The sequence below is a fragment of the Leucoraja erinacea genome, chromosome 3, assembly GCF_028641065.1.
Source record: "Leucoraja erinacea ecotype New England chromosome 3, Leri_hhj_1, whole genome shotgun sequence".
Lineage (NCBI taxonomy): Eukaryota > Metazoa > Chordata > Chondrichthyes > Rajiformes > Rajidae > Leucoraja > Leucoraja erinaceus.
The window spans coordinates 52,129,636-52,157,606 of record NC_073379.1 but is presented as its reverse complement, the minus strand read 5'-3'; the positions used below and the strand labels follow the sequence as shown (position 1 = coordinate 52,157,606).

The window sequence follows — 27,971 nt, the reverse complement described above, 5'->3', positions numbered from 1 at the left end:
GCTTCAACCTAGAAGGTTTGACTTACCGGCTGTTCAAGCAGCAGTATATGATAGGGTTGTGCATGTTGGAACTCATTGCCAGTAGAAACACAGCCAAGTAAACTTGTTGTATGGGCTTCCAGGTGTTTACTTTTGGATACTGCTTGGTGACGAGAAAGAAGACGTGGTAGGGCAGCCAGCAAACGGTGAAGGTGAAAACCACCACAATCATCATTTTAACAACCTATACAAAAAAGCAAAGGAGCAAGTGAATAATAATCAAAGAAGCAATGCATTCATTAGTCTCAAACATATGGCAGAGTGGTGAAACTCATTAAATGGAGAGAAACTAATTTAGATACAACCTTTTATGATGCCAGGACATTAGAAAACACTTCACGGCTCATCAAATGCTTGATGAGTTACTTCTGCTGTCATATGGGGAAACAGGAACAAACTTATAATAAGGAATGATAACAGGAACAGCACAATAAAAAATGGCCAAATTGTTTTGGAAATACTCTGCAGAATCTAAACAGAGTTAATATTTCAGGTCAGTGACTTTTCATCAGGTCATTAATATACAATATTAACTCTATTAACCATTTCATCAGGTTATTAATGCACAATATCTGTTCTGTTTTTCTCAATCAATCAATCAATCAATCAGATTCATTCATCACATACACAATAAAGTGTAGTGAAATGAAGATGTAGGGGCAGCCAGCAAATGGTGAAGGTTGACCAACTGGGTATTTCCATTACTTTTCTTGTTTTTTCAGATTTCTAACATCTGCAATGTTTTACTTTTGAGTAGACCATCTTTGTTAATGGACAAATAATAACTGTATTAGTGCACAGAGCTGTGTTATGGGACATTTTATGCCCAGCCCAGACAGGAGGCAGTACCATATTTTCTGCTGCCTAAAACTAGCCTTGCCCATAATTCTAAAATTATTCTCTTTCCATGTTGCCCCCACCCCCCTATTCTGTCCCTACTAAACTCAGTTCCACCAGCCATCACTGAAATGAGTCTATATCCACCCCTGCTCTCCCTGACCTTGTCAACCTTTGTGTGCTGCCTGTGCCTCAATGAATCACATTTTAAATTCTCTTCTCGATAATAAAACCCATTCAGAACTCACTATTCACCAAGTCCTACCTTCAGCTCATCAACTACCAAGAACTGAGGCTTGGGGTACTCTGACCCTTCCCATCATTACATTTCCAGAGTCTACATCAGCTGCCTGGGCATCAGATGTATAAATAAATAAACACCTCTCACTCTCCTAAAAGACTATAATTTAACAATCAACTGTCTTAATTTCTGAAGAAGGGTCTCGACCCGAAACGTCACCTATTCCTTTTCTCCAGAGATGCTGTCTGACCCGCTGAGTTACTTCCGCTTTTTGTGTCTATCTTTTGTCTTAATTTCTCCGTCTGTGTCTTGGTGTCTAGTTTTTTCATGGCATATTCATGAAATTCCTCCGGATCTTCTCCAAAATTAAATGCTCAATATAAAGGTAACTGACATTGAAGTGAAATGGTTTTGTCAGAAACTCAATTGATGAGCTTGATCTGTTGTCTGTTTGAATCTGACGGGTGTGACAATCCTGTCAAAAAGACTAAAAGTCATTCCTATCAATACAGAGAATGCAACAAAAAGGACCATTAATATTCATCCCCCAGAAGGTATTCATGTAGCCAAAGCGTTGTCAGGCAGTGACAAATATAGTGCATCTTCCAGTCCAGTTGTATTCACAGTTAAGCATCTTCAGGAAGTCACTTTCAATATTTCACTACCATCTGTATGCCACCTTTTATACTCTTCACTTTCCTTTTTTTTTTTGCTAAATTAAATTAAGAATAACGTTTATTTTAAAAATCTTAAAATCTACATTATGTTATTTAATGGTAATCATGAGCCACACCAGTGCAAAAAATTACAGTGGGAGGGAACATCACCATTGATTGATAGATTGTCAGTGCAGGAAAGACGTGCTGAGGTAAAAGAGCAACCATGGCCACTGAATGGCAAAGTAAGCACAGGGGGTGGAATATCTTCCTTCTGCTTCTATTTCTTACAGATATGTTTGCATAAACGCAATAGACCACTTGAAAATGAAAATTCAGCAAATACAAACAAACATAACAAAATAGGAATAGGAGTGGACTGCTTGTCCTGCCATTCACTATGATCATGGCTGATCTTCCCCTGGCCTCACCCCTCCCCCCCATCGTTTAGTTCCCCATACCCACAAAAGCTCTCATCTTTCCAGTTCCCTGGGATGGATATAAAAAATATGCATGATAATAGTTCAATAATTTATATTATTAATACTTAAAGGATGGTCAAGGGTGACATTAATTAAGAATCAAAGCCAAGGCAGAGGTCATGGCTGAGGTAATGATCAAGGAGAACTTAACAACTGTGTTCTTTAAAGAAAGGGTTAATCGGAAGGAAAGGATGGAGTGGAAGTCGAGTGAAATCTGAGAAGATATAAATATGGGAGCTATTTAAAATGCTAGTAGTGCGCAAAATAAAGATTCAGATAGAATGTTTCCTCGGTTTTTGATGAAGGGTGAACATTGTGAAGGTCCTGACCGCAAACACAAATTCTTCCTTTGATGCAAAGACTAAATGGTTGCAACATAAAGAAGGTCATCACTGCAGTCAGCATAATATTGGTGGTGGTGGAAAATTAAGAGATATTAATTCTATATGAAAATGTCACTTAGAAAAAACAAAGGATAATTATTGAGCGAAAAATAATTTACAGGAGAAACTCAGTGGGTCAGGCAGCATCTCTGGAGGGAAATAGATGGTTGCATTTTGGATCAAGACCCTTCCCCTCAAGTGAAAGGGAGAAAGATGAAACAACAGTCTAAGCAGGAGTAGTGGAATGGAGTAGGAATGGAAATGCTTGATCCACCCATTGCTCTTGTTTAGACTGTTTAGGATGATGGATCTGATGAGAAGGTGGAGTGTGGGACCAAATGGGGGGGGGGGGGGGGGGGGGGGGTATGGGGTGGGCAGATAGGAACAGTGGGGGTGGTGAGGGGCTAGAGATCAGTAGTGTGTTGGTGAAGAAGAAGCTAGGAGTAGGGTTTGTGGAAAAGAAGGGTTCAACTCGAGGAGGGACCATAGTAGATCTTGTTGGGCAATGAGCCTGGCCAGGTGACTGGTGTTTCAATAGGAGAGAATTTGGCGAATAGTGATCACAACACCCTATGTTTTAAGATTGTTTTGAATAGGAGTAAGTTGGACTTTGGGGGAGATACACTAAATTGGAGTAAGACAGATTACAATGTTATTAGTAAAGCCAGGATGCTTAGGCAAAAAAACCCTCTGAAATAGGCAGGCAAAAAGGCATAATAAAAATCATAAAAAAGGCACGAAAAAGGCATTTATTGACCACAAAAGGCATAGAAAGGCATGTATTTCCATCACCAAAATATGGTTAAAAATGGTAATATAAAGGTATACTACATTAAATTACCAAAGTTGCCTGGTTGCACATAATTACTTGCATTTATTTTAAATTATCTCTATGTCGTGTGTCAAAGAGACTTCAGTTGTGAAAAACTTCTTTCTACCTCAGCATAGGTCACTGATGCATACCCAAAATAAGCTACATATATTCATGTCGATATCTTGCACATAACAACTACCTTTGAGAACTTTAGCTATGTTTTGTATTTCTTCAAGATCTTTGTAAGCTAAAATCAGTCTCACATTTCCTTGTATATCTTTTGCTACATCGCCAGGAGCTTTACGAATATCGTCAGATACTTTGTTGAAAACCTGCAAGTTATTCACTAATGTTTCACCACGTTTCTCAAGGGTGGTGATAGCTTGTGGGAAATTTGCAATATTGGAAGCAATAAACACAAGATCGCGATGGAGGGACTTTTCCTGCATGATTTCACTGACGATCCTGACTGGAGCAAATTCTTCTTCTTTAAAATAGTTGACGATTTATTTTAACTTTTCAAAATTTACAGCATAGTACAGCAGAGAGCCATGTACCACACCTAGTCAATATGGGCTGATGAGGTAACGGAATCTCGCGTGCCATTTCCTTGAACAATTGCACATGTGACGGTGCTTTGAGGAAGATTGTCTTGACATTGGAAACTAGGCGATCGACATTTGGAAACAAGCTATGTATGTGCTTGGCAATTCTATGAAGTCCTTGAGCTAAGCCTGTCAAATGCAACATTTTGGGGAGTAAAACATTAAGAGCACAAGCAGCTTTTTTCATATTGGAGCTGCATCAGTCACAAACAGAAGAACATTCTTGTGTTTTATACCTTCTGGCCAAAGTACAGCAAGTGAAGATGTAAACAACTGAGCAATAGTTGAGCTGCTTGACTTCTCCAATACTTCCGATGTCAACAAAAACTCCTTTGAAGGTTGACCTGCTTCAAAGGTACAGATGACCACATTGGCAACATATCTCCCCACAGGTAGACAAAAATGCTGGAGAAACTCAGTGGGTGAGGCGGCATCTATGGATCAAAGGAAATAGGCGATGTTTCGGGTCGAGACCCTTCTTCAGACTCCATAGATGCCGCCTCAACCGCTGAGTGTCTCCAACATTTTTGTCTACATTCGATTTTCAGCATCTGCAGTTCCTTCTTAAATATCTCCCCACAGCATCCGTTGTCTCGTCTATTGAGATCCATATTTTGTTGCATGCAACTTCATCTCTAATTTTCTGCACACAATATCGCTTTATTCCAACTGTGGCCAATTGTTTGGAGTTGCACAAACAAATTTCTGCACCTAATCCACGTTCCATCCCAGATACTGCAAGGATTGCTGTTCTTTTAGTTACCAGGCAACTTTCAGATGGCCGAGTTGACATTCTCAGGTGGATGTAAAGTGATTAAGGCACAAATTAATTTTATTTTCCGACACTCTCTCTGACCTCTTTTTGTCCTGGAAGTCCAACACTATGCCAATGATTATTCAAGGAGTCGCTAGTTTTCCGTTATGTTATGTTATTGAGTCAGCAGTCACCCTGTACATGAGTTCTGAGCCCAGCATGGCAGATGGGGAAATTTAAATTCCTGTAATTAAATAAAATCTGTACTTTCTTTAGAAATGCTTATCTATGTATTGGAAGCTATGAAACAACTGGATTGTAATAAAAACCCATCTGGTTCACTAATCTCCTTCAGGGGAGAAAATCTGTTTTCTTTACCAGTTTGTTTTATACCTGCCTTAAAACTAATCCTTGTGGTTAACTCTCAATTACATCTTTGGTTCAGTTGTGTTTAGGTTTGGACTACAAATGGTAAATAAATAAATGAACAAATAAATAAAACAGTTTAGGAGAGTCGGGGACATATTGCCAATAGCCCAACCAAAACTTATCCTTGAAGCATCATTATTGAAACAGAGTATTGAGTTATTGCATTGCTATCAGCATAATTTTGTGCATTGCAGGTGGCCAATCTTCAAAAGCACTTTGGTGCCCATAGCTATAAAAGGCGCAATCTAAATGCAAGCCTCCTTCCTTCTTTCACGAGTAGACCATTGGAGTCCGCAAACGCATCTGGGTGGGGCGGTTGGGTTGTTACCTAAAATCGGGGAATTCAAATGCTCGTTCAGTTATTGTTCTTTTGGTCTTTGAGTGTGTCAGAAAGAAGGCAGAAACATGGCATTTTTAATATCAGCATTGTGATTTTAAAAAATGTGCCAATGTGCTAATCCAAATGAACATTATGGCTTTGTGTTATACAGAATAACTAGTATGATAGTTGTATAAAAGGTTTCTGTGTTACATTCTAAAGTGACATTATTTGTCTCAACCTCAGAAACATTTTGCACCATGTAACGTACCAAGCTTCATTAAAAGCTACAAATTCTGTCAGAGTAAAACAACATGAGTTGCTTCTGAACATTTACAGCAGATCTTGCATTCACCTTTCGTTTAGCTTTGAGCTGGTCATGGTAGCTGTCAGATGTGTCCCCAGGAATTTCTCCACCCCACAGCGTGATTCCAACAATGGCGTAGGTAATACTCATCACAATTAATGGCAGCACATATCCCAGAATCAGCAAAGCAATTTGGTATCTATAAGAGAGAGTTAAAGAATAAATTATAGCAAACCGATTGACAAAATGGTAATAATTTCTCATAAAAATATGATGCTCAGAACATTAACACTAGTCATTAGAATAGATCAATAGTTAACTATTGGCTTCTCTGTCAAATATTTTTCAAAGAAATAAAGCTATTGAAGTGCATTTAAATATATTTTTTAAATATTAAATCCCTAGCCATCACCTAACTGCCAGACATCCTATTCATACCCCATATCATCTATTTCCTATAGCTTTGTGGGAGCATCCGATATTAAGTCCACGCCCAGCGGTGGGGCCCAATGTCGGTCCGAGGTGGCCTCCAGCTCCATCGATGGAAGGTCGCAGAGCTACAGAGATGCGACCCGGAAACATCACGTCTCCAGCAACGTAAAAAAACTGAAAAAAAAAAGTTTCCCCCGAAACCCCCCCCCCCCCCCCCTCCCCCAGCTTAAAACAAATCGGAGAGCATTTACACACAGATATAAAACACACTAAAACTTTAAAAAAGACAAAAATACAAACAGACTGTTGGCGGGGCTGCCAATAATTCGGAGCCCCAGGCACAGGCTTCCATTTAAAACAAGACGTGGGGAGCTTGCTCCACTTTTAATGTCAACCAGGAACTCAACAAGCAACAATATTAAGCCCAATCATTACTGCATTGCTATTTATTGCCTCTTGGTGTGTTTATATTGGCTGTTGTGCTGGAACATTGTAACAGTAAATCATTGACTGTAACAAGCTCTGTGACACTCTCAGATCAGGAATAGTCAGATTAAACACCATCAGCCATCCATTTTATGGAAAGTCGTGTGTCTTCCAGGGAACTGTGGCAGCATAGGAGAACATTTCCCGAGGCTCCCCTAATACCAGTTCTGCCGTAGGGTCTGCCAGAGGAGCTCTCTAACACTGTCACTTTGCATTTCACTGAAACACTGATATGCCTTGTGCCATTGGGAATGAAGTCAGGTTGAGCAGTGGCCACACTGACGCTCACGGTAGGGTGAACTCAGTTGGTACATTTTATTTACTGTGGTAAGAAAGTTCAGGACTGCATGGGAGCACTGACCCTCACTTTCGGCGCACATGTGAGGTGGCAATGATGATCTTGGGGTTGTAACGGCAGCACAGTCCTGGTCTTTGAAGGAGGAGGCATGGCAATCTCAAGCTTCTCCCTGCAGTTGAGTCCTGCTTTAAGAGTAGGCACTGGAAATCTTGGGTTTATCCTGGCAGCTCAGTCTTTGCCTGTGTGGGCACAGTCCCTCGTTGTCCGTGGACAGGAAGGGGCACTGGCATTTCAGACTTTGCCCAGCTACTCAGCCTCAGCCTCAGTAGAGAAGATGGCTGTCTAGGGCTTCTGCCCAGCAACTCAGTCATGACCACACAGTGGAGTTGGTGGTTTTGCGTTCATCCCAGTGGCTCAGTCTTCCTCAAACCTGCAACATGGGAACACAGCTAGCAGGGAGGCAACCCATCTTCTCCTCCTTCCTCTCTTTCTTTGTTTCTTTTTTTCTTCCTCTTTTTTCCTCTTTCCATTCTGCTTCTTCTGTCATCCTCTCCACCCTGGTAAGAGTGCCTGGGTTTTATAGGGATTAGGCTGACAAGGTTCAAGTTGCCAAACATTATCAGCTAATAAGACTCAGCGATCCGTTACCTATGATGCTGGGGATTGGCCTCTCCTGGCCTGTCATCCTAAACTAGGGATCAGAGCAACATCTAAGGGAGAGGGCGCTGCCACAGTCTTTATTCCAAATACCATTTGTGTTTACCACAAGCAACAGTACCCACACGGAGTGATAATTATAATTATGGAGAACAAAATGCAGAATACAAAGTCTAGATGAGGAGGTCTGAAATTCAGTCCCATATTTTATAATTTAAGAGATTAAAGCTTGTAAGGAAACTCAAAACTAATCACAAATGAATAGACATTGGAGAATCATTTGTAAAGCTGTTCACAGAGTCCGTGTTATCCCCCAACAGTTCCAGCTACAACAAAGATGAACAGCGTTGACGTGGTATTGGGTTGAATACATGTGGCATTCGGCTACAGGATAATGGGATTCCTTTGAACTGTGGAAAATAATGTTAATGCATTGAGGATCTTCCCCCTGCACATTCATGTACAGGACATGGGTATGAATGGTAGGCCCAGAATTTATTACCGATTAATATAAATCTTAATATAATATTAATATAATATAATATAAATTAATATAGAGGCCCGGGGAGCCGTTGGTGAGAGGTGGAGTTACCTGGAGCTGTGAATATAAAAACAGCGCGGGGTTTGCTTCTACAGAGGCCCGGGGAGCCGTTGGTGAGAGGTGGAGTTACCTGGAGCTGTGAGTATAAAAACCCAAATCTGCAACGTTCCATCTCAATTCCAGAGAAGGATTCTGATTCTGGTGGAAGCCTCTGATTGGTGGAAGAGGACCAGCAGAAGCAGCTGATTGGCTGATTGGCTTGTATTGTATTTGCATTGTAATTGTGAGGCTTTATTGTATTTGGATAAGGGGGACAATGAAGGTCGGGGCAGTTTACTGTTCTGGATTTCAGATGTGGGAGGTCATGGAGTCGGAGTGCCCTCCAGACGTCCACATCTGCGCAAGGTGTGTCGAGATGGGGCTCCTAAGGGACCGTGTCAGGAACCTGGAACAGCAACTCGATGACCTCTGTCTGCTCAGGGAGAGCGAGGAGATCATAGAAAGGAGTTACAGGGAGGTGGTCACTCCAAGACCACGGGAGACAGAAAACTGGGTCACAGTTAGGAAGGGCAACGGGCAGAGGCAGGGACTGGTGAGTACCCCGATGGCTGTACACCTTGGAAATAAGTACTCATGCTTGAGTAAGGGTGGGGGGGACAGCCTACCTGGGGGCAGCGACAGCGGCCGGGTCTCTGGCACAAAGACCGGTCCGGTTGCTCAGAAGGGTAAGGAAAAGAAGGGGAGGGCAATTGTAATAGGGGACTCTATAGTCAGGGGGTCGGATAGGCGATTCTGTGGACGCAGACAGGAGTCCCGGATGGTAGTTTGCCTCCCTGGTGCCAGGGTCAGGGATGTGTCTGAACGTGTCCAAGAAATCCTGAAATGGGAGGGAGAGGAGCCTGAGGTTGTGGTACATATAGGTACCAACGATATAGGTAAAAAAAGAGAAGAGGTCCTGAAAGAAGAATTTAGGGAGTTAGGTAGAGAGTTAAGGAGAAGGACTGGAAAGGTAACAATCTCAGGATTACTGCCTGTGCCACGCGACAGTGAGAGTAGGAATGGAGTGAGGTGGAGGATAAATGCGTGGATGAGGGACTGGTGCAGTGGGTATGGATTCAAGTTTCTGCATCATTGGGACCTCTTTTGGGGAAGGTGCGACCTGTACAGAAAGAACGGGTTGCACTTGAACTCGAGGGGGACCAATATCCTGGCGGGGGGATTTGCAAAGGCTACTGGGGAGACTTTAAACTAGTATGGTTGGGGGGAGGGACTCAAATGGGGAAAGCTAGCAGTCAGTGTGTGAAGCAGGGGGCAGAGAATGGTAGCACTCTGACCCAAAATGTAGGGGAGAGAGAAGGAATAGAAAATAATCAGAGAATAAGAGAGGGTGGGTTTCTTAAATGTGTATATTTTAATGCTAGGAGCATTGTAAGAAAAGTGGATGAACTTAGAGCCTGGATTGACACCTGGAAGTATGATGTTGTGGCGATCAGTGAAACATGGTTGCAGGAGGGCTGTGATTGGAAACTAAATATTCCAGGATTTCGTTGCTTCAGGTGTGATAGAATTGGAGGGGCAAGAGGTGGAGGTGTTGCATTGCTTATCAGGGAAGATATTACAGCAGTGCTTTGGCAGGATAGATTAGAGGGCTCGTCTAGGGAGGCTATTTGGGTGGAACTGAGAAATGGGAAAGGGGTAGCAACACTTATAGGGGTGTATTATAGACCGCCAAATGGGGAGCGAGAATTAGAAGAGCAAATATGTAAGGAGATTGCAGATATTAGTAGTAAGCACAAGGTAGTGATTGTGGGAGATTTCAATTTTCCACACATAGACTGGGAAACACATTCTGTAAATGGGCTGGATGGGTTGGAGTTTGTAAAATGTGTGCAGGATAGTTTTTTGCAACAATACATAGAAGTACCTACTAGAGAAGGGGCGGTACTGGACCTCCTGTTAGGAAATGAGATGGGTCAGGTGGCAGAGGTATGCGTTGGGGAACAGTTCGGGTCCAGTGATCACAATACCATTAGTTTCAATATAATTATGGAGAGGGACAAAACTGGACCTAGGGTTGAGATTTTTGATTGGAGAAAGGCTAACTTTGAGGAGATGCGAAAGGATTTAAAAGGAGTAAATTGGGACAGTTTGTTTTATGGGAAAGATGTGGAAGAGAAATGGAGTACATTTAAAGGTGAAATTTTAAGAGTACAGAATCTTTATGTCCCTGTTCGGTTGAAAGGAAATCGTAAAAATTATAAAGAGCCATGGTTTTCAAGGGAAATTGGACACTTGGTTCGGAAAAAGAGGGAGATCTACAATAATTATAGGCAGCATGGAGTAAATGAGGTGCTTGAGGAGTATAAAAAATGTAAAAAGAATCTTAAGAAAGAAATTAGAAAAGCTAAAAGAAGATATGAGGTTGCTTTGGCAAGTAAGGTAAAAGTAAATCTGAAGGGTTTCTACTGCTATATTAATAGCAAAAGGATAACGAGGGATAAAATTGGTCCATTAGAGAGTCAGAGTGGACAACTATCTGCAGAGCCAAAAGAGATGGGGGAGATATTGAACAGTTTCTTTTCTTCGGTATTCACCAAGGAGAAGGATATTGAATTATGTGAGGTAAGGGAAACAAGTAGAGTAGCTATGGGAACTATGAGGATCAAAGAAGAGGAAGTACTGACACTTTTGAGAAATATAAAAGTGGATAAGTCTCCAGGTCCGGACAGGATATTCCCTAGGACATTGAGGGAAGTTAGTGTAGAAATAGCAGGGGCTATGGCAGAAATATTTCAAATGTCATTAGAAACGGGAATAGTGCCGGAGGATTGGCGTACTGCGCATGTTGTTCCATTGTTTAAAAAGGGGTCGAAGAGTAAACCTAGCAATTATAGACCTGTTAGTTTGACGTCAGTGGTGCGCAAATTAATGGAAAGAATACTTAGAGATAATATATATAAGCATCTGGATAAACAGGGTCTGATTAGGAACAGTCAACATGGATTTGTGCCTGGAAGGTCATGTTTAACTAATCTTCTTGAATTTTTTGAAGATGTTACTCGGGAAATTGATGAGGGTAAAGCAGTGGATGTTGTGTATATGGACTTCAGTAAGGCCTTTGACAAGGTTCCTCATGGAAGGTTGGTTAAGAAGGTGCAATGGTTGGGTATTAATGGTGGAGTCGCAAGATGGATTCAACAGTGGCTGAATGGGAGATGCCAGAGAGTAATGGTGGATGGTTGTTTGTCAGGTTGGAGGCCAGTGACGAGTGGGGTGCCACAGGGATCTGTGTTGGGTCCACTGTTGTTTGTCATGTACATCAATGATCTGGATGATGGTGTGGTAAATTGGATTAGTAAGTATGCAGATGAGCTTCCAGTGAAGGTGGTGGAGGCAGGTTCGTTTTTATCATTTAAAAATAAATTGGATAGTTATATGGATGGGAAGGGAATGGAGGGTTATGGTCTGAGCGCAGGTATATGGGACAAGGGGAGATTATGTGTTCGGCACCGACTAGAAGGGTCGAGATGGCCTGTTTCCGTGCTGTAATTGTTATATGGTTATATGGTTATATGGTTAATATCTGAACACAAGGTGGCAGCCAGAATCACTGCAGCTCTTACGATGAAATGAAGGGCCTGTCCCACTTGACGATTTTTTCAGAGACTGCCGGCATTATATCAGTGTTAAAGAGGGAACTGCAGATGCTGGAGAATCGAAGGTTACACAGAAAAGCTGGAGAAACTCAGCGGGTGCAGCAGCATCTATGGAGCGAAGGAAATAGGCAACGTTTCGGGCCGAAACCCTTCTTCAGACTGATCAGGGGTGGGGGTGGGTGGGGACAAGAAAGGGAAAAGGAGGAGTAGCCGGAAGGCTGGAGGGTGGGAGGAGACAGCAGGGGAGCTGAGGAAGGGGAGGAGACAGCAAGGACTAACAGAATTGGGAGAAGTCGATGTTCATGCCCCCGGGGTGCAGACTCCCCAAACGGAATATGAGGTGCTGTTCCTCCAATTTCCGGGGCTGCTCGCTGTGGCCATGGAGGAGACCCAGGACAGAGAGGTCGGAGACGGAGTGGGAGGGGGAGTTGAAGTGCTGAGCCACCGGGAGGTCAGCTAGGTTATTGCGGACCGAGCGGAGGTGTTCGGCGAAACGATCGCCCAACCTCCGCTTGGTCTCACCGATATAGATCTGCTGACATCTAGAGCAGCGGACGCAATAGATGAGGTTGGAAGAGATGCAGGTAAACCTCTGTCGCACCTGGAACGATTGCTTGGGTCCCTGAAAGGAGTTGAGGGGGGAGGTAAAGGGACAAGTGTTGCATCGGCTGCGGCCGCAAGTGAAAGTGCCCGGGGAGGGGGTGGACCGAGAGGGAAGGGAAGAATTGACAAGGGAGTTATGGAGGGAGCGGTCTTTGCGGAAGGCAGATATGGGGGAGATGGGAAGATGTGGCCAGTAGTGGGGTCACGTTGGAGGTGGCGAAACTGACGGAGGATTATTTTTTGTATGTGATGGCTGGTGGGGTGAAAGGTGAGGACTAGGGGGACTCGGCCCTTGTTGCGAGTGCGGGGATGGGGAGAGAGAGCAGTGTTGCGGGGTATGGAAGAGACCCTGGTGCGAGCCTCATTTATGGTGGAGGAGGGGAACCCCCGTTCCCTGAATAGTGAGGACATTTCAGATGTCCCGGCATTATATCAGTGTCGCCAAAAGATTTTGAAATTATCAATTTCCAGCGGCGACAAAAAAAATGTTGCGACACTTGAATACGTCATACATCATCATGCCACGTCACGCTGCAAATTTTTCGGTGACCTAATAAGTCAGTCAATGATGCCGGCTGTCGTTGAATAAATCCCCAAGTGGGACAGGCCCTTTAAGCCGTTGTACTGCTTGCATCTCATGGAATATTTACCAAAATAACGATGAGTGATAGATAATAGACTGGGTTGGGTTGTCATGTGACCTAGATGGTATTGCATGTCATTACGTTCCTGTGTGCAGAATGTCAATGCCTTTCTCAGAGGTAGCATTTGCTGAGTTAAGAGTTGTAACTGAAGAAGCTTCATAAGTTACTGAGTGAATCTTATTGATGGCATACAACACTGTCATGGGTGTGGCAGCTTCTCCTGGATGATACAAGAACCTTCAGAGCTATTTTAGCTAACATTACTCAAACCAGCATAGAGTCTCCTGTCACAATTCCAAGCCATGCCGCATAAACTTTAAGTTGCTAGAATTGGAGACATTTGCTTCAGTATAAACAGTTTTTAAAGTACTCTTTTTTGATTACTAATGATCCCCTGGAGGTTAATGGCATGAAATTCCCAGAATATTGTGATTAGATTTGTGTCAGACATGGCCATTGCCTTGCCATTATGTGCCAGTTTTCAGCTCAAGCATCAGTTTTGTCCCGTCCTTGCTGCATAACAACGTGAGCAAATTTATTATGTTAAAATTCAACAGAGTATTAATGATCCTTGCACATTACCACTTAAGGTCTTGATGATATAGGGAACATCATTGCAAAGGATGAAGACAGTTGCACCTAGAACATTTCCTCAAGGTGCCCACAACAGTGTTCTAGTTAAAGGATTGAGAGGATTCAATGCAGAAGAAGAAATTGAGAACTTGTAAAATTGAGAATGGCGAATGTTTCCAAACATTCAATAGACTAGATGTTACCTTTGGGAAAAGTCAAATTTGCAAAGTTGGACTGTCCTCAACGCATGGGAAAGCTGCCTCTTGCAATATTGGCATTCAGCTCCTGAAAAAATCAGTGCAGTGCTATTAGAAGTTGGAAATTACATCCAAATTCTGTGGCCTGTTACTTTGAAAAATAATGAAAAAGAATGCTTTAGAGATTGTGGAGACATTGATAGTGATATTTCAAGAATCACTAGAGTCAGGAGTGGTTCAGATGATTGGACAATTGCCAAGAAGCCGCTGCGCAAGAAAGGAGTAAAGCAGAATAGTGAGAACTATAGGTTGATTAGTCTGACTTCGATCGTTGGTACGATTTTGGAGTCCATTATAATGGATGAGGTTATGGTTAATCTGCAAGTTGAATCTGCAGTAAAGAAAGCAAACACAATGATAGTATTTATTTCAAGAGTGCTTGTATATAAAAACAGGGATGTAATGCTGAGGCTCTACAAGGTGCTGCTCAGGCTGCATTTGAAAGATTGTGAGCAATTTTGGGTGCTATTTCTCAGGAAGGATGTGCTGGCTCTGGAAAGAGTCCAAAGGAGGTTTACAAGAATGATCTCAGGAATCAACCCTAATATATGATGAGCATATGACGGCACTGACCCTGCACTCGCTGGAGTTTAGAAGAATGAGGGGGGAACTCATTGAAATATACAGAATACTAAAAGGCTTGGATAGAGTGGATGTGGAGAGAATGGTTCCACTAGATCATGACCATCAGCCATGTCGGCCGGTTCCAGCAGACAAGCCACACCCAGCATTGCCAGACCACTGAAAACTTTTCAAGAGAGAGTTAGATTTAGATCTTGGGGCTAAAAGGAATCAAGAGATATGGGGGGAAAGCAGGAACGGTGTACTGATTTTAGATGATCAGCCATGATCAAATTGAATGGCAGTGCACCTATTTTTCTATGTTTCTATGGGGAGAGTTTAGGACAAGAGGTCCGCCTCAGAATTAAAGGATACTCTTTTAGTAGGATTAGGAGGAATTTCTTCAGTCAGAAGGTGGTGAATCTGTGGAATTCTTTGCCACAGAAGGCAGTGGAGTCAAAGTCAGTGAATATATTTATGGCAGAGATAGATTTTTTTAATTAGTATGTGTGTCAGAGGCTTTGGGGAGAAGGCAGGAGAATGGGGTTAGGAAGGAGAGATAGATCAACCATGATTGAAGGGCAGAGTAGACGGCCCAATTCTGTTCCTACCACTCATGATAATTTTATGAATGTATTGTGGGAAAATGTTAATTTGTTAATGTTTCCCAGCACTAAGTTATCATATTAGATTGTGGTATGATAATGTTTCTTGAACTGCTTGGTGTTGAAGCTGGCTATATGAAATGAAATCATGTAATATTTCCCATCATGTTGATAAAAGTGATATAATAAGTATTAGTAGTCTTAGAGTTTTGGTTTTACATTCCAAAAGCATGCAGTGGTTTACGTCCTCACTCACTCAGTCCTAGGAGTGCACATCCCCAATCCAAACGTGTAGTGCAAAGGCAGTGCTGTGCTTATGGGAACCCTTTGTGTAAAGTTTGCTCATACTTACATGAAATCTCCTGGCCAATTCAGTTGGCAAAGAACACGCCCTGGCTGTTGTTTGATTTCTGAGTAATAGCACAGAGGGAATGCAAGAACTGTGGCCAAACCCCAAATGCTTGCAATGATGACTTTCGTTACAGTTGCTGACATTCTTGGCTGTAGAGGATGTATAATGGCCATGTACCTACAGAAACAAAAATATGACCAATTAGTTACATCCTCCAAAATATGTTTTACACTGGGCAAATTATATTCATTCCATTCTTTACAATATTTGTAAGTAAAACGCTTTCTGGTATGTCATTTGAAGTTTCCTTCAAGCAACAATTCCATGGGGATAATAAGCATTTCCTGTTTTATTTCAAATAGTCAAGCATGCACAGCATTTTACTCCGGCAATTTTAAATGTTCATGCTTCTAAAAATATAAGTAAAAGCAATTAGGCTCTTCAAACCTTCGTCACTGATCCTCCATTCAGCAAGATAGTGGATTCTACCTTTTATGTTAAACCCATTACTTTATTCCCTTAATATCCAGTAATGTACCACTTTGTCTTGAATACGTCAGTGACTGAGCCTCCATAGTGCCCTCGGGTCGCGAATTTCAAATTCTAATATAATGATCCATTTATATCATCAGCACAAAAATATTACTTGATCACTCATTGAAATAATTTGTAGAGGCGGAAAAGTTGGCCCTTGCACCGTGCCAGATTAGTTGTTAGATTAGTTACTCTCCGGAAGTGGCCGCGCTGCCCTGGCAGCAGCGGCTCACCTGCAGTCCGTTTGTTTTTGCTTTTTTTGTATATTCCCCTTCTCTGCCTCCGTCTGCGCTGAGGCCAAATGGCGGAGCTGGCGACCTCGAGGCTCAGAGTCAGAGCCCGCCAGGACTCGCCCTGAGCTCGCTGACGTGAGGACGGTCTGGCTCGGGGCTGGAACAGGGCTTCCGTGAGGGGCTGTGACGATCCCGTGAGGGCGGCCAGCACGAGGGAGGAACGGTGCTCCCGTCGGAGTGGCCGAGCTTGGGGAGGTACTGCGCTCCCAGCCCGAGGGAGGAGCGGCGCCCATGTCGGGGCGGCCCAGCCCAAGGGAGGAGCGGCGCCCATGTCGGGGCGGCCCGGCCCGAGGGAGGAGCGGCGCTCATGTCGGGGCGGCCCAACCCAAGGGAGGAGCAGTGCCCATGTCGGGGCGGCCTGGTGCGAGGCTGAACGGTACTTACGTGAGGGCAATCCGGCTCAGGGCTGGAACGGTGCTCCGGTGGCTGGGACGGTGTTCTGGCGGTGGTGGCCTGAGTCCGGGGTTCGGCCGCGAGCCAGCGGCTGCAGGCCGTGGTGGCAGCTTGAGCCGCCGCGGGACTGTTTTAACATCGCCCGGTGGGGTATCGCCTCAGCGCAGAGGGAGAAGAGGAGGGAAGAGACTGCAGACCCCAAGACTTTTGCCTCCATCACAGTGAGGAGGTGCTAGGTGGACTCGCTGTGGTGGATGTTAATATGTGTTTATTGTTGTTTTTTTATTGGATTGTATGTATGTATGACTGCAGGCACAAAATTTTGTTCAGACTTCGGTCTGAATGACAATAAAGGAAACCCTGTAAACCCTGTACTTCTCATAAATCCATCTAAACTCTGCCCAATATATTATTACTTCATGTATTTGGATACTTATCAGACAGTATCTTAGCAGGCAGAAGCAATTAGTCTAATTTGACATTATGTTTGACATATACACATCATGGGCCAAAAGACCTGTTTATGATTTATTTAGTTACCATTTCTTTAACAATACATCGCAGTATTTCTCCACCTTCTGTTGTCAGTCTCACAAGTATGTACTTTCTTCGTTTCTCTCTCCCTCTACTCTGATTCGGCTGTGTGTAATTTATACATTTTTGTGGTGACACGGATTTTCTCTAGATAATCCAGTTTCCTTCCACATCCCAAAGATTTGACAGGTTTATGTCAATTTACATTAGCCAATTAATATATAGGCAAGTGTTTGAATCCAGAATTCCAATCCTGGAACAATTTGAACACTGGGAATAGGCAGAAGTGTTTTGTCAAAGACAAAAAGGTTCTGCTGTTTTCAAGTATCCTCACTGAATTGCAGTCAGGAAAATGAAGTAGAAAGCATTGCTTTACCCAGTCTCGAGTTACTTTGGGCACAAGCACTCACCATCATTTATGCCCTCAGTTCCCTTCATTTCCCCAGAAAAAATTTAGTGACTTGATAACACCACATTTATTGTTCTAGTCTTCAGCTGCATTCCCTGGACTGACAGCAGGGAAAGGTCGAGCCATGAAAAAAAGATTTAATAACAGCAAAATGAATGTTAAATATTGACTGTTTAGTATGGGAGATGGCTTAAGCAAAGCTAACTAAATAGACAAGAAGTTTCAAATCATTAATAATCCTAAAGATTCCTTCCAAACTGATGAGGGAGATGTTTACATGTCCACACTCTGGGTGGCACAGTGATGCTGCAGTAGAGTTGCTGCTTCATAATGCCAGAGACTCAGGTTCAATCCTGACTGGGCAGAGTTTCTACGTTCTCCCCGTGATTGCGTAGTTTTTCTCTGGGAGCTCCAGATTCCTCCCATATTCCAAAGACTTGCAGGTTTGTAGGCTAATTGGCTTCTGTAAATTGCTCCTAGTGTGTAGAATGCAAAATGTAGGATAACATAAAACTAGTATAAGGGAGATCGATGGCATGCATGGGCCAAAGGGTCTGTTTACACTATGTATCTCTAAATTAAACTATACCATGTTTTGTGGCATGAGCCACAATTATTCCAATAATTGGAATTAATAAAATTTGTTACAAAGTGCAGCCACTGTGTTTGTTTTGTGTAGAACATAGTCATCAATTTGCATTCACCAAGGCACCACAACTTGTCATATTATAATGATTGGAATAATTTGTTTTATTGTTGTTGGCTATTGGATAAATATTTATACTTTAGGAAAAATCTCCTGCTTTATTCAGCTTCATACCAGGAGAATCTTTGCAATCACTCAAGAAAACAGAACATGTTTAACATCTGCATGACAATAGATAGCATTTTCAATAGTTTGGATCAGCCTTCAGTAATGTCAGACTCTCTTGCCAAGTGGAGTTTGGTATCATATGCACAAATACATGAGATAGAAACACAATGAATGATCTTGCTTGCAGCAGCATCACAGACACATAGATGAAGACTATGACAGTGCCCTCTCTCTTGGATATTGCTCTGATCCCTTTGGCTGATAGGCCAGGAGAGGCCAATCCGCAGTGTCATTGTTAACAAATTGGTCCAATTAGCTGAGATTGGTTGGCCACGAACATTGTCAGCCTCCAGTGCCTCGTAGATACTATTGAAGTGGGTGTGGGTGAGAGTGGTGTGGGGTTGTGGCAATGGGTGTAGGTGAGAGTGGTGTGGGGTTGTGGCAGTGGGTGGGGTGAGAGTGGAGCGGTTTGTGGCAGTGGGTGGGGTGAGAGTGGTGCGGTTTGTGGCAGTGGGTGGGGTGAGAGTGGAGCGGGTTGATGAAGGGCTGTTATTGTGATGGATGTGTCCATCAAGCTCTGCAGCCTCTTGGGTTCCCGAGCGTTGGAATTACCAAACCAGGTCATGATGCAACCTGCAAATAAACTTTCTACAGTACATCAGTTGAAGTTTGTTAGAGTATCTGCAATGCAATTTCAAACCTATAACCATTTACCCGAGATCACTCACTAACTGAGCTCTGGCTATCAATCAAATCACATTCCATTTGTTCCTGTGAAATTAAGAGCGTACATGTTAAAAACATGTTTCGGAAGCATTATCCTCACATTTCCGATGTCCAAATGATGATGTGTGAACACTACAGAACTGAGCTTGGAGTTGTTGCCATCATACAATAAAAATCAGACGGCAGTCATTTTACTTCTGAGTCACGTGAGTGACTTCGTGAAGAAGCCCGCCCCAGGACGCATTGCGGCATTACGTTTCAGCATGCAAAGCGGCAGCCGGGAGTCAGGGCTCCCGAAGAAACGAGAAAAAATCTAAGTTTAGGTAAGTACTTACCTTTACTGTTACAGCCCCTTTGCGTCTGCTTGTTTCCCGCAGGGCGTGCAAGCGGCCCCCTTGGACTCCGGGAGGAGTTTTCCGTTCGAGGGAGGGGAGGAAAGACGCTACTAGGGAGAGAGAGCGCCGGCGGACCATGAATGGGAGCTGTGCCGGTGCCGGTAAACTCTCCACAGGGGCGACATTGAGAGCGCAGGAAGACGGCGCTAGCACTGCGTTGGGGTCCCCTCGCTCGCTCGCGAGTACTGTCCAGGGGAGGCAGGCAGGCGGGCGGGAGGAGGCTTCCGACATTTGCGGTGCCGTTAGGGGGACCCACTGTGCAGTGCTGGCGTGGAGTGCGCTGCAGCCCGAGTGCAGGTGAGCAGCAGCCCGAGTGCAGAGTCAGCTAGATAGAGCGAGGACCGCTAATCAGCGCCCCGCTCCCGACTCTGCATCAAGCCCGTCAGCATCAGCTGCGGGCTTGGGGGGGGGGAAATGCTGCACCTGCCCGCTTGACGAAAGGACGTCGTTGGGCAGCAAACAGGGGTGGACCGCTTAGCGGGCGGTCCGCAAACCCGACACCGCGACCGAGCCAGCCCGCTAGCACCTGAGCAGCGGGCTGGATGTGTGTAAAACCCGGCGGTGGAGCTGACATCGGACTGGGACGTCTCTCCACCCAGGAGGGGGAGAGACAGCCGCCTGAGCTGCAGGAGCGGCTCTTGGGCATTGGAAAGGTGAGTTTGCAGTTGTGTTTTATTACAGATTTCAGGAACACAACGCAAAAAACACGCAAAGAGAAACTGCCCCGCTCCAACTCTACCAGCGGGGCAGCAACCGGCGGCAGCGTCGCTCGCAGAGCGGTTTTTCGCTATCCCTGAGACCGAGCCAAGCCAGTCTCACCAGAGCCTGCACGGCGGACTGGGAAAGCGGCCAGGAAGCCAAACGGCCGGTCGTCTCCGATTCGTCGGAGGGGGACATGTCTCTACCAAAGCAGAGAGAGACAGCCGCCTGAGCTGCACTTAGCAGCTCCTAGAGGAGAAGGTCCACCGGGAACAGCAGCGCTCCCGGCGAGACAGGACAGGCACCTCCTCCATAGTGTCGTTCAGGCACTGCCCTTTGCTACCCTCATACCACGGGTTGGAGCAGGAGGCTAGCATTGGTGACCAGGGCAGGGCTGGTCTGCAAATGGGGCAGGCGGACAAAATCGGGAGTATGCATGAGGTGCAGGATCAGGAACAGCTGTTGGGTGTCGTGGACCGCTTCGTAGCAACCCCACGGGCTGGAGCACCGCCGGAGCCAAAACAATGGCAGCCAGCAAGAATATACAGCACCAGAGAACTATGAGGCCCTTAAGGGGAATAAGCCTAAAACAGCAAAATCTGGAAGTTGTGGGGGCCCTTATGCGGGCATAAAAACTCAAGCTACAGCGGATCCGAAGGCTCCTGATGTCAGGTATCACAGCCTATGCTTGTTCTGTGGAGATAACGAGATCAACACATGCCACCAGAAAGTGCTGGTATTAAGGTGTACCACGATTCGAACTAAATAATCTCTGAAGGGAAATACAACACCTGCCCTCAATCTCAAAGATGCAGGCTTGAGCAAAGCCCAGCAGCGGAGGCAGACTCACTGCTATTTGGGAGAGATCTGAACAAAAAGCTGAAGGAGATCGAAGAGGTATCAAAAACCTTCGGCATCATGAGGGCAGGCCAAGGGACGAGCAAACCACGACTTTCGATACCCTAACAGCAGCACCTCACGGCATCCACCAGTCTATGTCTAGAATATGGGACTGGTGAAAGCTTGGGGCCACACTATCCCCAAAGATCTTTTAGATCAGGGCCCGCCGCGGACCCCCTGGAAAATGTGCCCCCCCCCCAACGTCGCCAGCACATCCTCAGAACAAAAGCACTCAGAAAACATAAAACCGCCAATAACCATGGAGGTAGGTGGGTCTGGTTCCTACCAGCATATAGAGCGCTTTCTTGGACTATCTTGGCTTTCATATTAATTCAGTCCACATAACTATAAGGATGCCAAGAGACAACATAGTTGAATTAGCACAAACAAGCACAAAGTAATGGTCAAACTACCAACTACTCGACAAATAACAGAGTAATTGGGGAAAAAATTGTACCATTTCTGTCTACATCATTCAGATGTTAGTATCAAAAACAACATATAGGTTGTCATTGAGCATCTCATGAACTTACCCACTGAAGTAATATCAGAAAGACAGTGGTGGGGTTACCACTTATACTGGGCATTAATTATCTAAAAAATGTTCGGGTGAATTTTATGAGTTTTAAGCACTTGCATGTATGGGTATAAATAGACTACACTATGGAGGTGGTCTATATTAACCATATGGCAGCATAAAGTCGGTATCATATGAGAAATTGGTCAAACCAATTTGGCAATGGTATATCCATAGATGTATTTGACTATCAACAACTTACCTGGGCGGTAAGCAAGATACAGTGACAGACACCAGGTCACATAATATTAAGGACTACATCAATTAGATGTTTTCATATAAAGTTAACAAAACTATTAAGCTATATGATGCAACAGATATTAATGCATTTCATTGTCGCTGTACTGTTCACTGACAATGACAATAAAAATGGAATGTGAAACTGATATCGATTATTTGCATTAACGCTATATCACCAGGTGTTCGGGGATGTCCTATGTATGTCGCGGGGGGAAACCAGACCCTGGGCCAGTGGAATCCTCATTAAAAAATAAATAAATAAAAAAAAAAATTATCTGGGACAGATAGTTCCAGCAGAAAGATCGTCAGCTATATATATTAACTTTTCTGACCTATAGGTCATGTTGCCATTCAAGAATGTATTTATAATATTGATAGACAAATGCGTTCACGCTGCATTGGTGAAATTAATTCTATGTCTTTTTTCCCTTCTGCCTCACCAATCGAGAACAACGCACAGTACAAAAGGATTCTGCTTCAGGTATTTGATAGTACCTGACGGACTTACGCAGCCCTTGTTTCACTTCACGCCATGACATGGCTGTTGAAACTTGGATGGTGTTTTCCAGTACCCAGAATTATTAATAATCGGAGCCGGGCACAAATCAACTGTGCCATGAGAAAAAATAACCTCCTGAGCTGCAGATTCTGCACAACCTCTGGGACTGGGATTGTTATACTGAATAATCGACACCATGTCAGCATCCTTTTGAACATCCACTGGACTACAACATTTGTCCAGCATCAAGAGAAGTACTGCAAGGATACAGGGAAAAACCTACTCATACAATACAGGTACTACGAACTGGAATTCCTGGAGAACCTTCATCATGATGAAGGATTCGGCTACAGTGGCATCAACACAGCTAGAATTACCCTGCCTGTTCTTTTTCAAAACAGCTACAGGACAACAGGCCATGGGGTCACTGGCTGGAGGAAAATTTGAAGGGTATTAAAACTCTAAACCCCTAGACTAGGGACACCTATATATGGGATGTCACAGTGGTTAACCGCACTTCAGGGGATCCCACCAGCCAGAGTCCTAAACCTGAACCTTCTATGCACTAAAAACATATGTTAAAGGCACATGGAGCAGCACAGAGTGTCCAGTCACTACTCCTATTTTCAACTAGACACCATGCTCACAGCTTCAGACCAGATCTCTATCATTTGTTCAGGGAATGGTCAAACCGGACCAGGAACACCTTATCCAGTCATAAAAAACGGGCTACCCGCCAGAAAACACGGTATGTGCCAAGACCCTATTACCTTACATAGACACAAACTAATTATGCGAGGGAGATGAAAAGCCTTGTGGGTTGGTCACAAAACACCTTGTGGTCGGGTAACAAGCCTTTTTTGAAATGGCTCAAGCAGGTTAAAGCTCCTGGGATAAAACTAACATGTATAAAGTTGTCATCCCACAGGAGAAGCTTCCACGTCAACGGCAAAAGAATGGACGTGCCTGTAAACCACATCCTGGCTACAGCAGAATAGTGGGGGTAAAACGTTCAGAGAAATAAATTATTATAAACTGTTGACAAAACCTGTTTTTATTTGCAGGAAGATTCCAATCTGCAAATATTCAAATTAGCCAAGGGGAGCATTTAAAATTCTTCAGTGTTATTGTAAAAATACCATTGGTTTTTTCTATAAACAGAATCATTGGTTGATTATGATAACACGCTTCCTCCCTCAAAGGCTTCGGCAGCGAGTGATATAAGCTGTTACACGGTTTGAAATCACAGAGCTTTGAAATCTTCACGAAGTCACTCACGTGACTCCGAAGTAAAATAGTAAGATTAAACGAGAACTTACCAGTTTGAAGTCTGATCTGTATTTTATGAGGAGTTACGATGAGGGATTACGTGCCCTCCGCTCCCACCCTCATTACATGGATCAAACTGATAATTGATGTCTCTTTATTCTTTACTATGTTACTTCAAATACGTGTCTGTCTGTGATTCCACACCGCTGCTTTGAAGTTATGCCACAATGCGTCCTGGGGTGGGCTTCTTCACGTAATCCCTCATCGTAACTCCTCATAAAATACAGATCAAACTTCAAACTGGTAAGTTCTCGTTTAATCTTACTATTTTATCTACGTTTGTGGCTGTCACTCAGTAGAATTAAGAAATGGCTTGGGGACTCCATTCAATCTTCAAAAATGTTGCGGCAAAATAAATTGGTGAAGAGTACAGGAAGAGGAAAAACCTAGATTTTCTGTCCCAAGTCTATAAGGCCTGTCAACAGAAGATGAGAACACAGAGATAGACAATAGAAAAAGGATGGGTGATGTTTTGGGTGATATTCTTCAGACCGGTTCTGGTTGATTACTGTGCAAACACCTCATCAGTGGCTATCTTGCGCAGGTCGGAGTGAGTAGAGTAGTGATTAAATTTTGAAGTGGGCCTTTTTCACCAAGTTGAGGAGATCTAGTTGCTCAATCCCCTTTGTAAATGACTTAACATCGGGAGCAGCACGTGTGTTGGGTGGTAACATATTCCATTCCCTTATCGTCCTTGGGTAAAGGGAATATTGGTAACAAAGTTTATTTAAATGTAGCGAGTTGATGATGCAGGGACCGTTATTTTGTCTTGTTTCATGGCAGTTTGTGCTCTGGGATGACGGGAGATTTGATGGCATGATTTTGTGAATCTCCTTGTGAATCTCTTAGCCTGATTCTGCGGAGCTCTAGGGTATCCCATCCGAGAGAAGTCAGCATATTATTCACGCTTGATTTGCGCTTGTAGTCATCACATACAAAGCGGGCTGCTCGGCGTTGTACTTTCTCCAGGGTGATCTTGTTGTTGTTGTTGTTGAAAGGATCCCAAACGGCTCCACAATACTCCAATTTGAGCCTGACCAAGGACTTGTCGGCATTCTCTTTGACGGATGTACTACATGCATGAAAATTTATATTGAGTAGGCCAAGAGTTCTATTTGCCTTGTTAGACCCTTGATTAAAATCCATCACCCAACTTAAATCTTTGCTTAATTCGACTCCTAGATATGGGTGATGGTCGACAGCAAGCAATATATGGTTACCCATGTTGTATTCCGATAAAAGTGGTTTGATCTTGTGTGGGACAAGCATGGTATGACATTTGCTTGTACTGAATGACATATGTCAGGTTTTTCCCCCACTCACAGAGAGCATCCAGCTCCTTCTGTAAGGACAAGCTGTCTTCTGGTGTTTTAATCTCTCTATAAATTATGGCATCATCTGCAAAGAGTTGAACTCTGGACAAAACTACATTTGGAATGTCATTGATATACAGTAGGAAGAGCAATGGACCCATGACAGTCCCCTGTGTTATACTTGACGTCACAGAAGTTTCAATAGACTTCTCTCCCCCCAAGAGAACTCGCTGGTGTCTCCTTGTCAAAAAGATCTCAATCCATTTTTAGAGGTTGCTGTCTATTCCTACATGGTTGAGCTTGTACAGGAGCCGCTTATGGGGAACATTATCAAACACCTTACTGCTAATATAATCAGGTCAGTCTCACCCTTGTTATCGAGTGACCTGGCTAGATCATCGATGAGTCCCGCCCAGTTGGGTTTCACTTGATCGACCCTATCTAAAGCCATGTTGGTGGTTTGTTAGTACCTTGTGGAAGTCAATGTGGTCCATAATATGTCAGTGGATTATATGTTCGAGAATCTTGCATGGTATGGAGGTCAGTAAAACTGGGCGATAATTTGCAGGATTTATCCTATCTCATCTTTTATATATGGGGACTATGTTAGCATTCAGCCAATCTTCTGGGAGTTCTCCACTATCCACAGACTTCTGAAAAATCTTTTGGAAGACTGGAGCTAAGCTTGCTGCACAATTCTTTAAAACTCTGGCTGGTATCTGGTCTGGCCCTGATGCCTTTTTTAGTTTTATTTCTTCCAATAATTTCTGCAACCCGTTCATTGTTACCTTAAGATCTGAAAATTTTGTTGTGAGTTCAATGAGGGGAATTCATCTAGGTTTTCTTCAGTAAAAACCGAACAAGACTGCTGGTTTAACACTTCGGCCCTGTCTGCTGCCAAAGAAATGGTCCGCCCCATCGTGTAAGGCTTGAGATTCCAAATACTTCCTGGCTCATTTTCTTAATGTAATTCCAGAAAGGCTTTGTGTCTTCTGATTTTAAACTTTCCCTATCACATCATGGATGTATTCCTGATGCACTTTCCTGATTTGTCTGTCAATTGAACACCAACATTTCTTGAAATCTGTCCATGCGGAAGTTGACCCAGATTTTCTTGCTCTGTTATAAATCCTTTGTTTTTTCTTAATTGCACGCCTAATTGATGAATTTACCCATGGTAAATTATATCTGGTGGAACACATTTTTGATGGAATAAAACGGTCCATGGCCCCGACAAGAACTTGTTTAAAATCTAACCACAGCGTGTTTATGTCCATTGTTGCCACATAATCTCCTGTTAATTTGTCATTAAATTCTGATATGTTCATCTATGGAAGAGAAATCTGCCTTTTTGTAGAGGAAAACCTTCCTTCTCGGTGGTCTAACTTCTTTGGCTGTCATCTTGGCTTGGACAATAACAGCATCATGGTCTCTTATGCCTGATCTCACATCACAACTTTCTACAAAGGAGGAATGGCTGACAAAACACAAATCAAGTATATTTCTGTCTAGTGGGCCTATCAACCATTTGAGTGAGGTTAAAATCATTGGCCAAATCCAACATAATCTTGCTACATGCGGTATTTCTTCCCGCCGTACAAAGAATATTACTGGACCAGTCTATATCAGGGAGATTTAAATCACCCAGTAGCCATACAGAAGCAGACTTCGGAATCTTGGATAAAGAAGCATCAAGTTCTCTTAAATATTCCTGTCCTGATGATGGAGGATGGTAAAATTCCCAGATGTATGTAGGCTTTAGCCCCTTTATGACTGAGGGGAGGGAGCTGGAGGCAAGAAAAGACCAGCAGCAACAGATGACCAAGGAAGAATAGAGCCCATAATGTCTCATTGTAAGCTGGGAAGAGGTGATAACTAAGTGAGACAAAGATGCAAACAGTGAAACATGTAGCATGACTAGGGAGGGGGCGAAAGCAGGGGTTACTTGAAATTAGAGAAATCAATTTTCATACCGCTGGGTTGTAAGCTGTCCAAGCAAAGTATGAGGTGCTGGTCCTTCTATTTGTGTGTGCAGTACTAGGTTAACATTTCTGTATAGAAGATCTGCCTGTATAAATCTAAAAGGGACTTTGGTACAAAGGTACTTGGAGCCTTAATCTGCTTCACGAAAAGAATGGAAGTGTTGAGGAGCCTCATGTGCCACACGGCCTGGTGGTGGAGGAAGAGATCGTCACTACCATCTGGAGCAGGAAAACAAACTAGTATCTGGACGTCTGATTGCCAATCAACAATCTTGGAACACTGATTCATTGAACTTTCTCGCCATAACTAAACAATGAACAGCCAGATCTGCTAGGATTGCACATCATAAGTTTGAGTGCAAAGCAAATGGATTCCAGTCATTAAATTTAAATGATGAAATAAAATCACCCGGAGCAGTCTTGTGGTGAAGAGTGCAAAGTCAATTACTCTGCTGACAGCATGTCTCAGTTGACAGCACTTTTGCCTTGGAGTCAGAAGGTCATGAATAGCATTGCAAAGGTTGCCTTTGCACTGCAAACTTAGAGTCAGCTTTGTCATAGCTTTGTCATACAGTTTCAGTTTCCCAAGAAGTGTTAAAAATAACCAACTCCAAATTGAGCAACTTTTCCTAGGACTGATAGCTAAAATCATGAGCAATTGCTAGGCAGGAATTCACGCACAAGAAGTGAGGTAAGCAAAAAGCTTTGTTTCAGATGCTATCAGATCAAATAATACACAAGTAAATACAATCATGTCAAATTCAAGTACAATTGGTAGAGCAAAGGGAAAGATAGAGTGCAGA

General features: G+C 43.5%; 1 protein-coding gene across 1 annotated transcript in view; it reads right to left on the bottom strand.

The window, feature by feature from the left end:
- LOC129695582 (neuromedin-K receptor-like) overlaps nt 1–27,971 on the bottom strand; it is a 61,015-nt gene that overhangs the window by 16,300 nt on the left and 16,744 nt on the right. The window contains exons 2-4 of the mRNA XM_055632664.1: nt 15,532–15,708; nt 5,915–6,065; nt 27–223 (exon numbers count right to left, since the gene is read on the bottom strand). Coding sequence (XP_055488639.1) covers nt 27–223; nt 5,915–6,065; nt 15,532–15,708 — 525 coding nt within the window. The remainder of the gene's footprint in view (nt 1–26; nt 224–5,914; nt 6,066–15,531; nt 15,709–27,971) is intronic.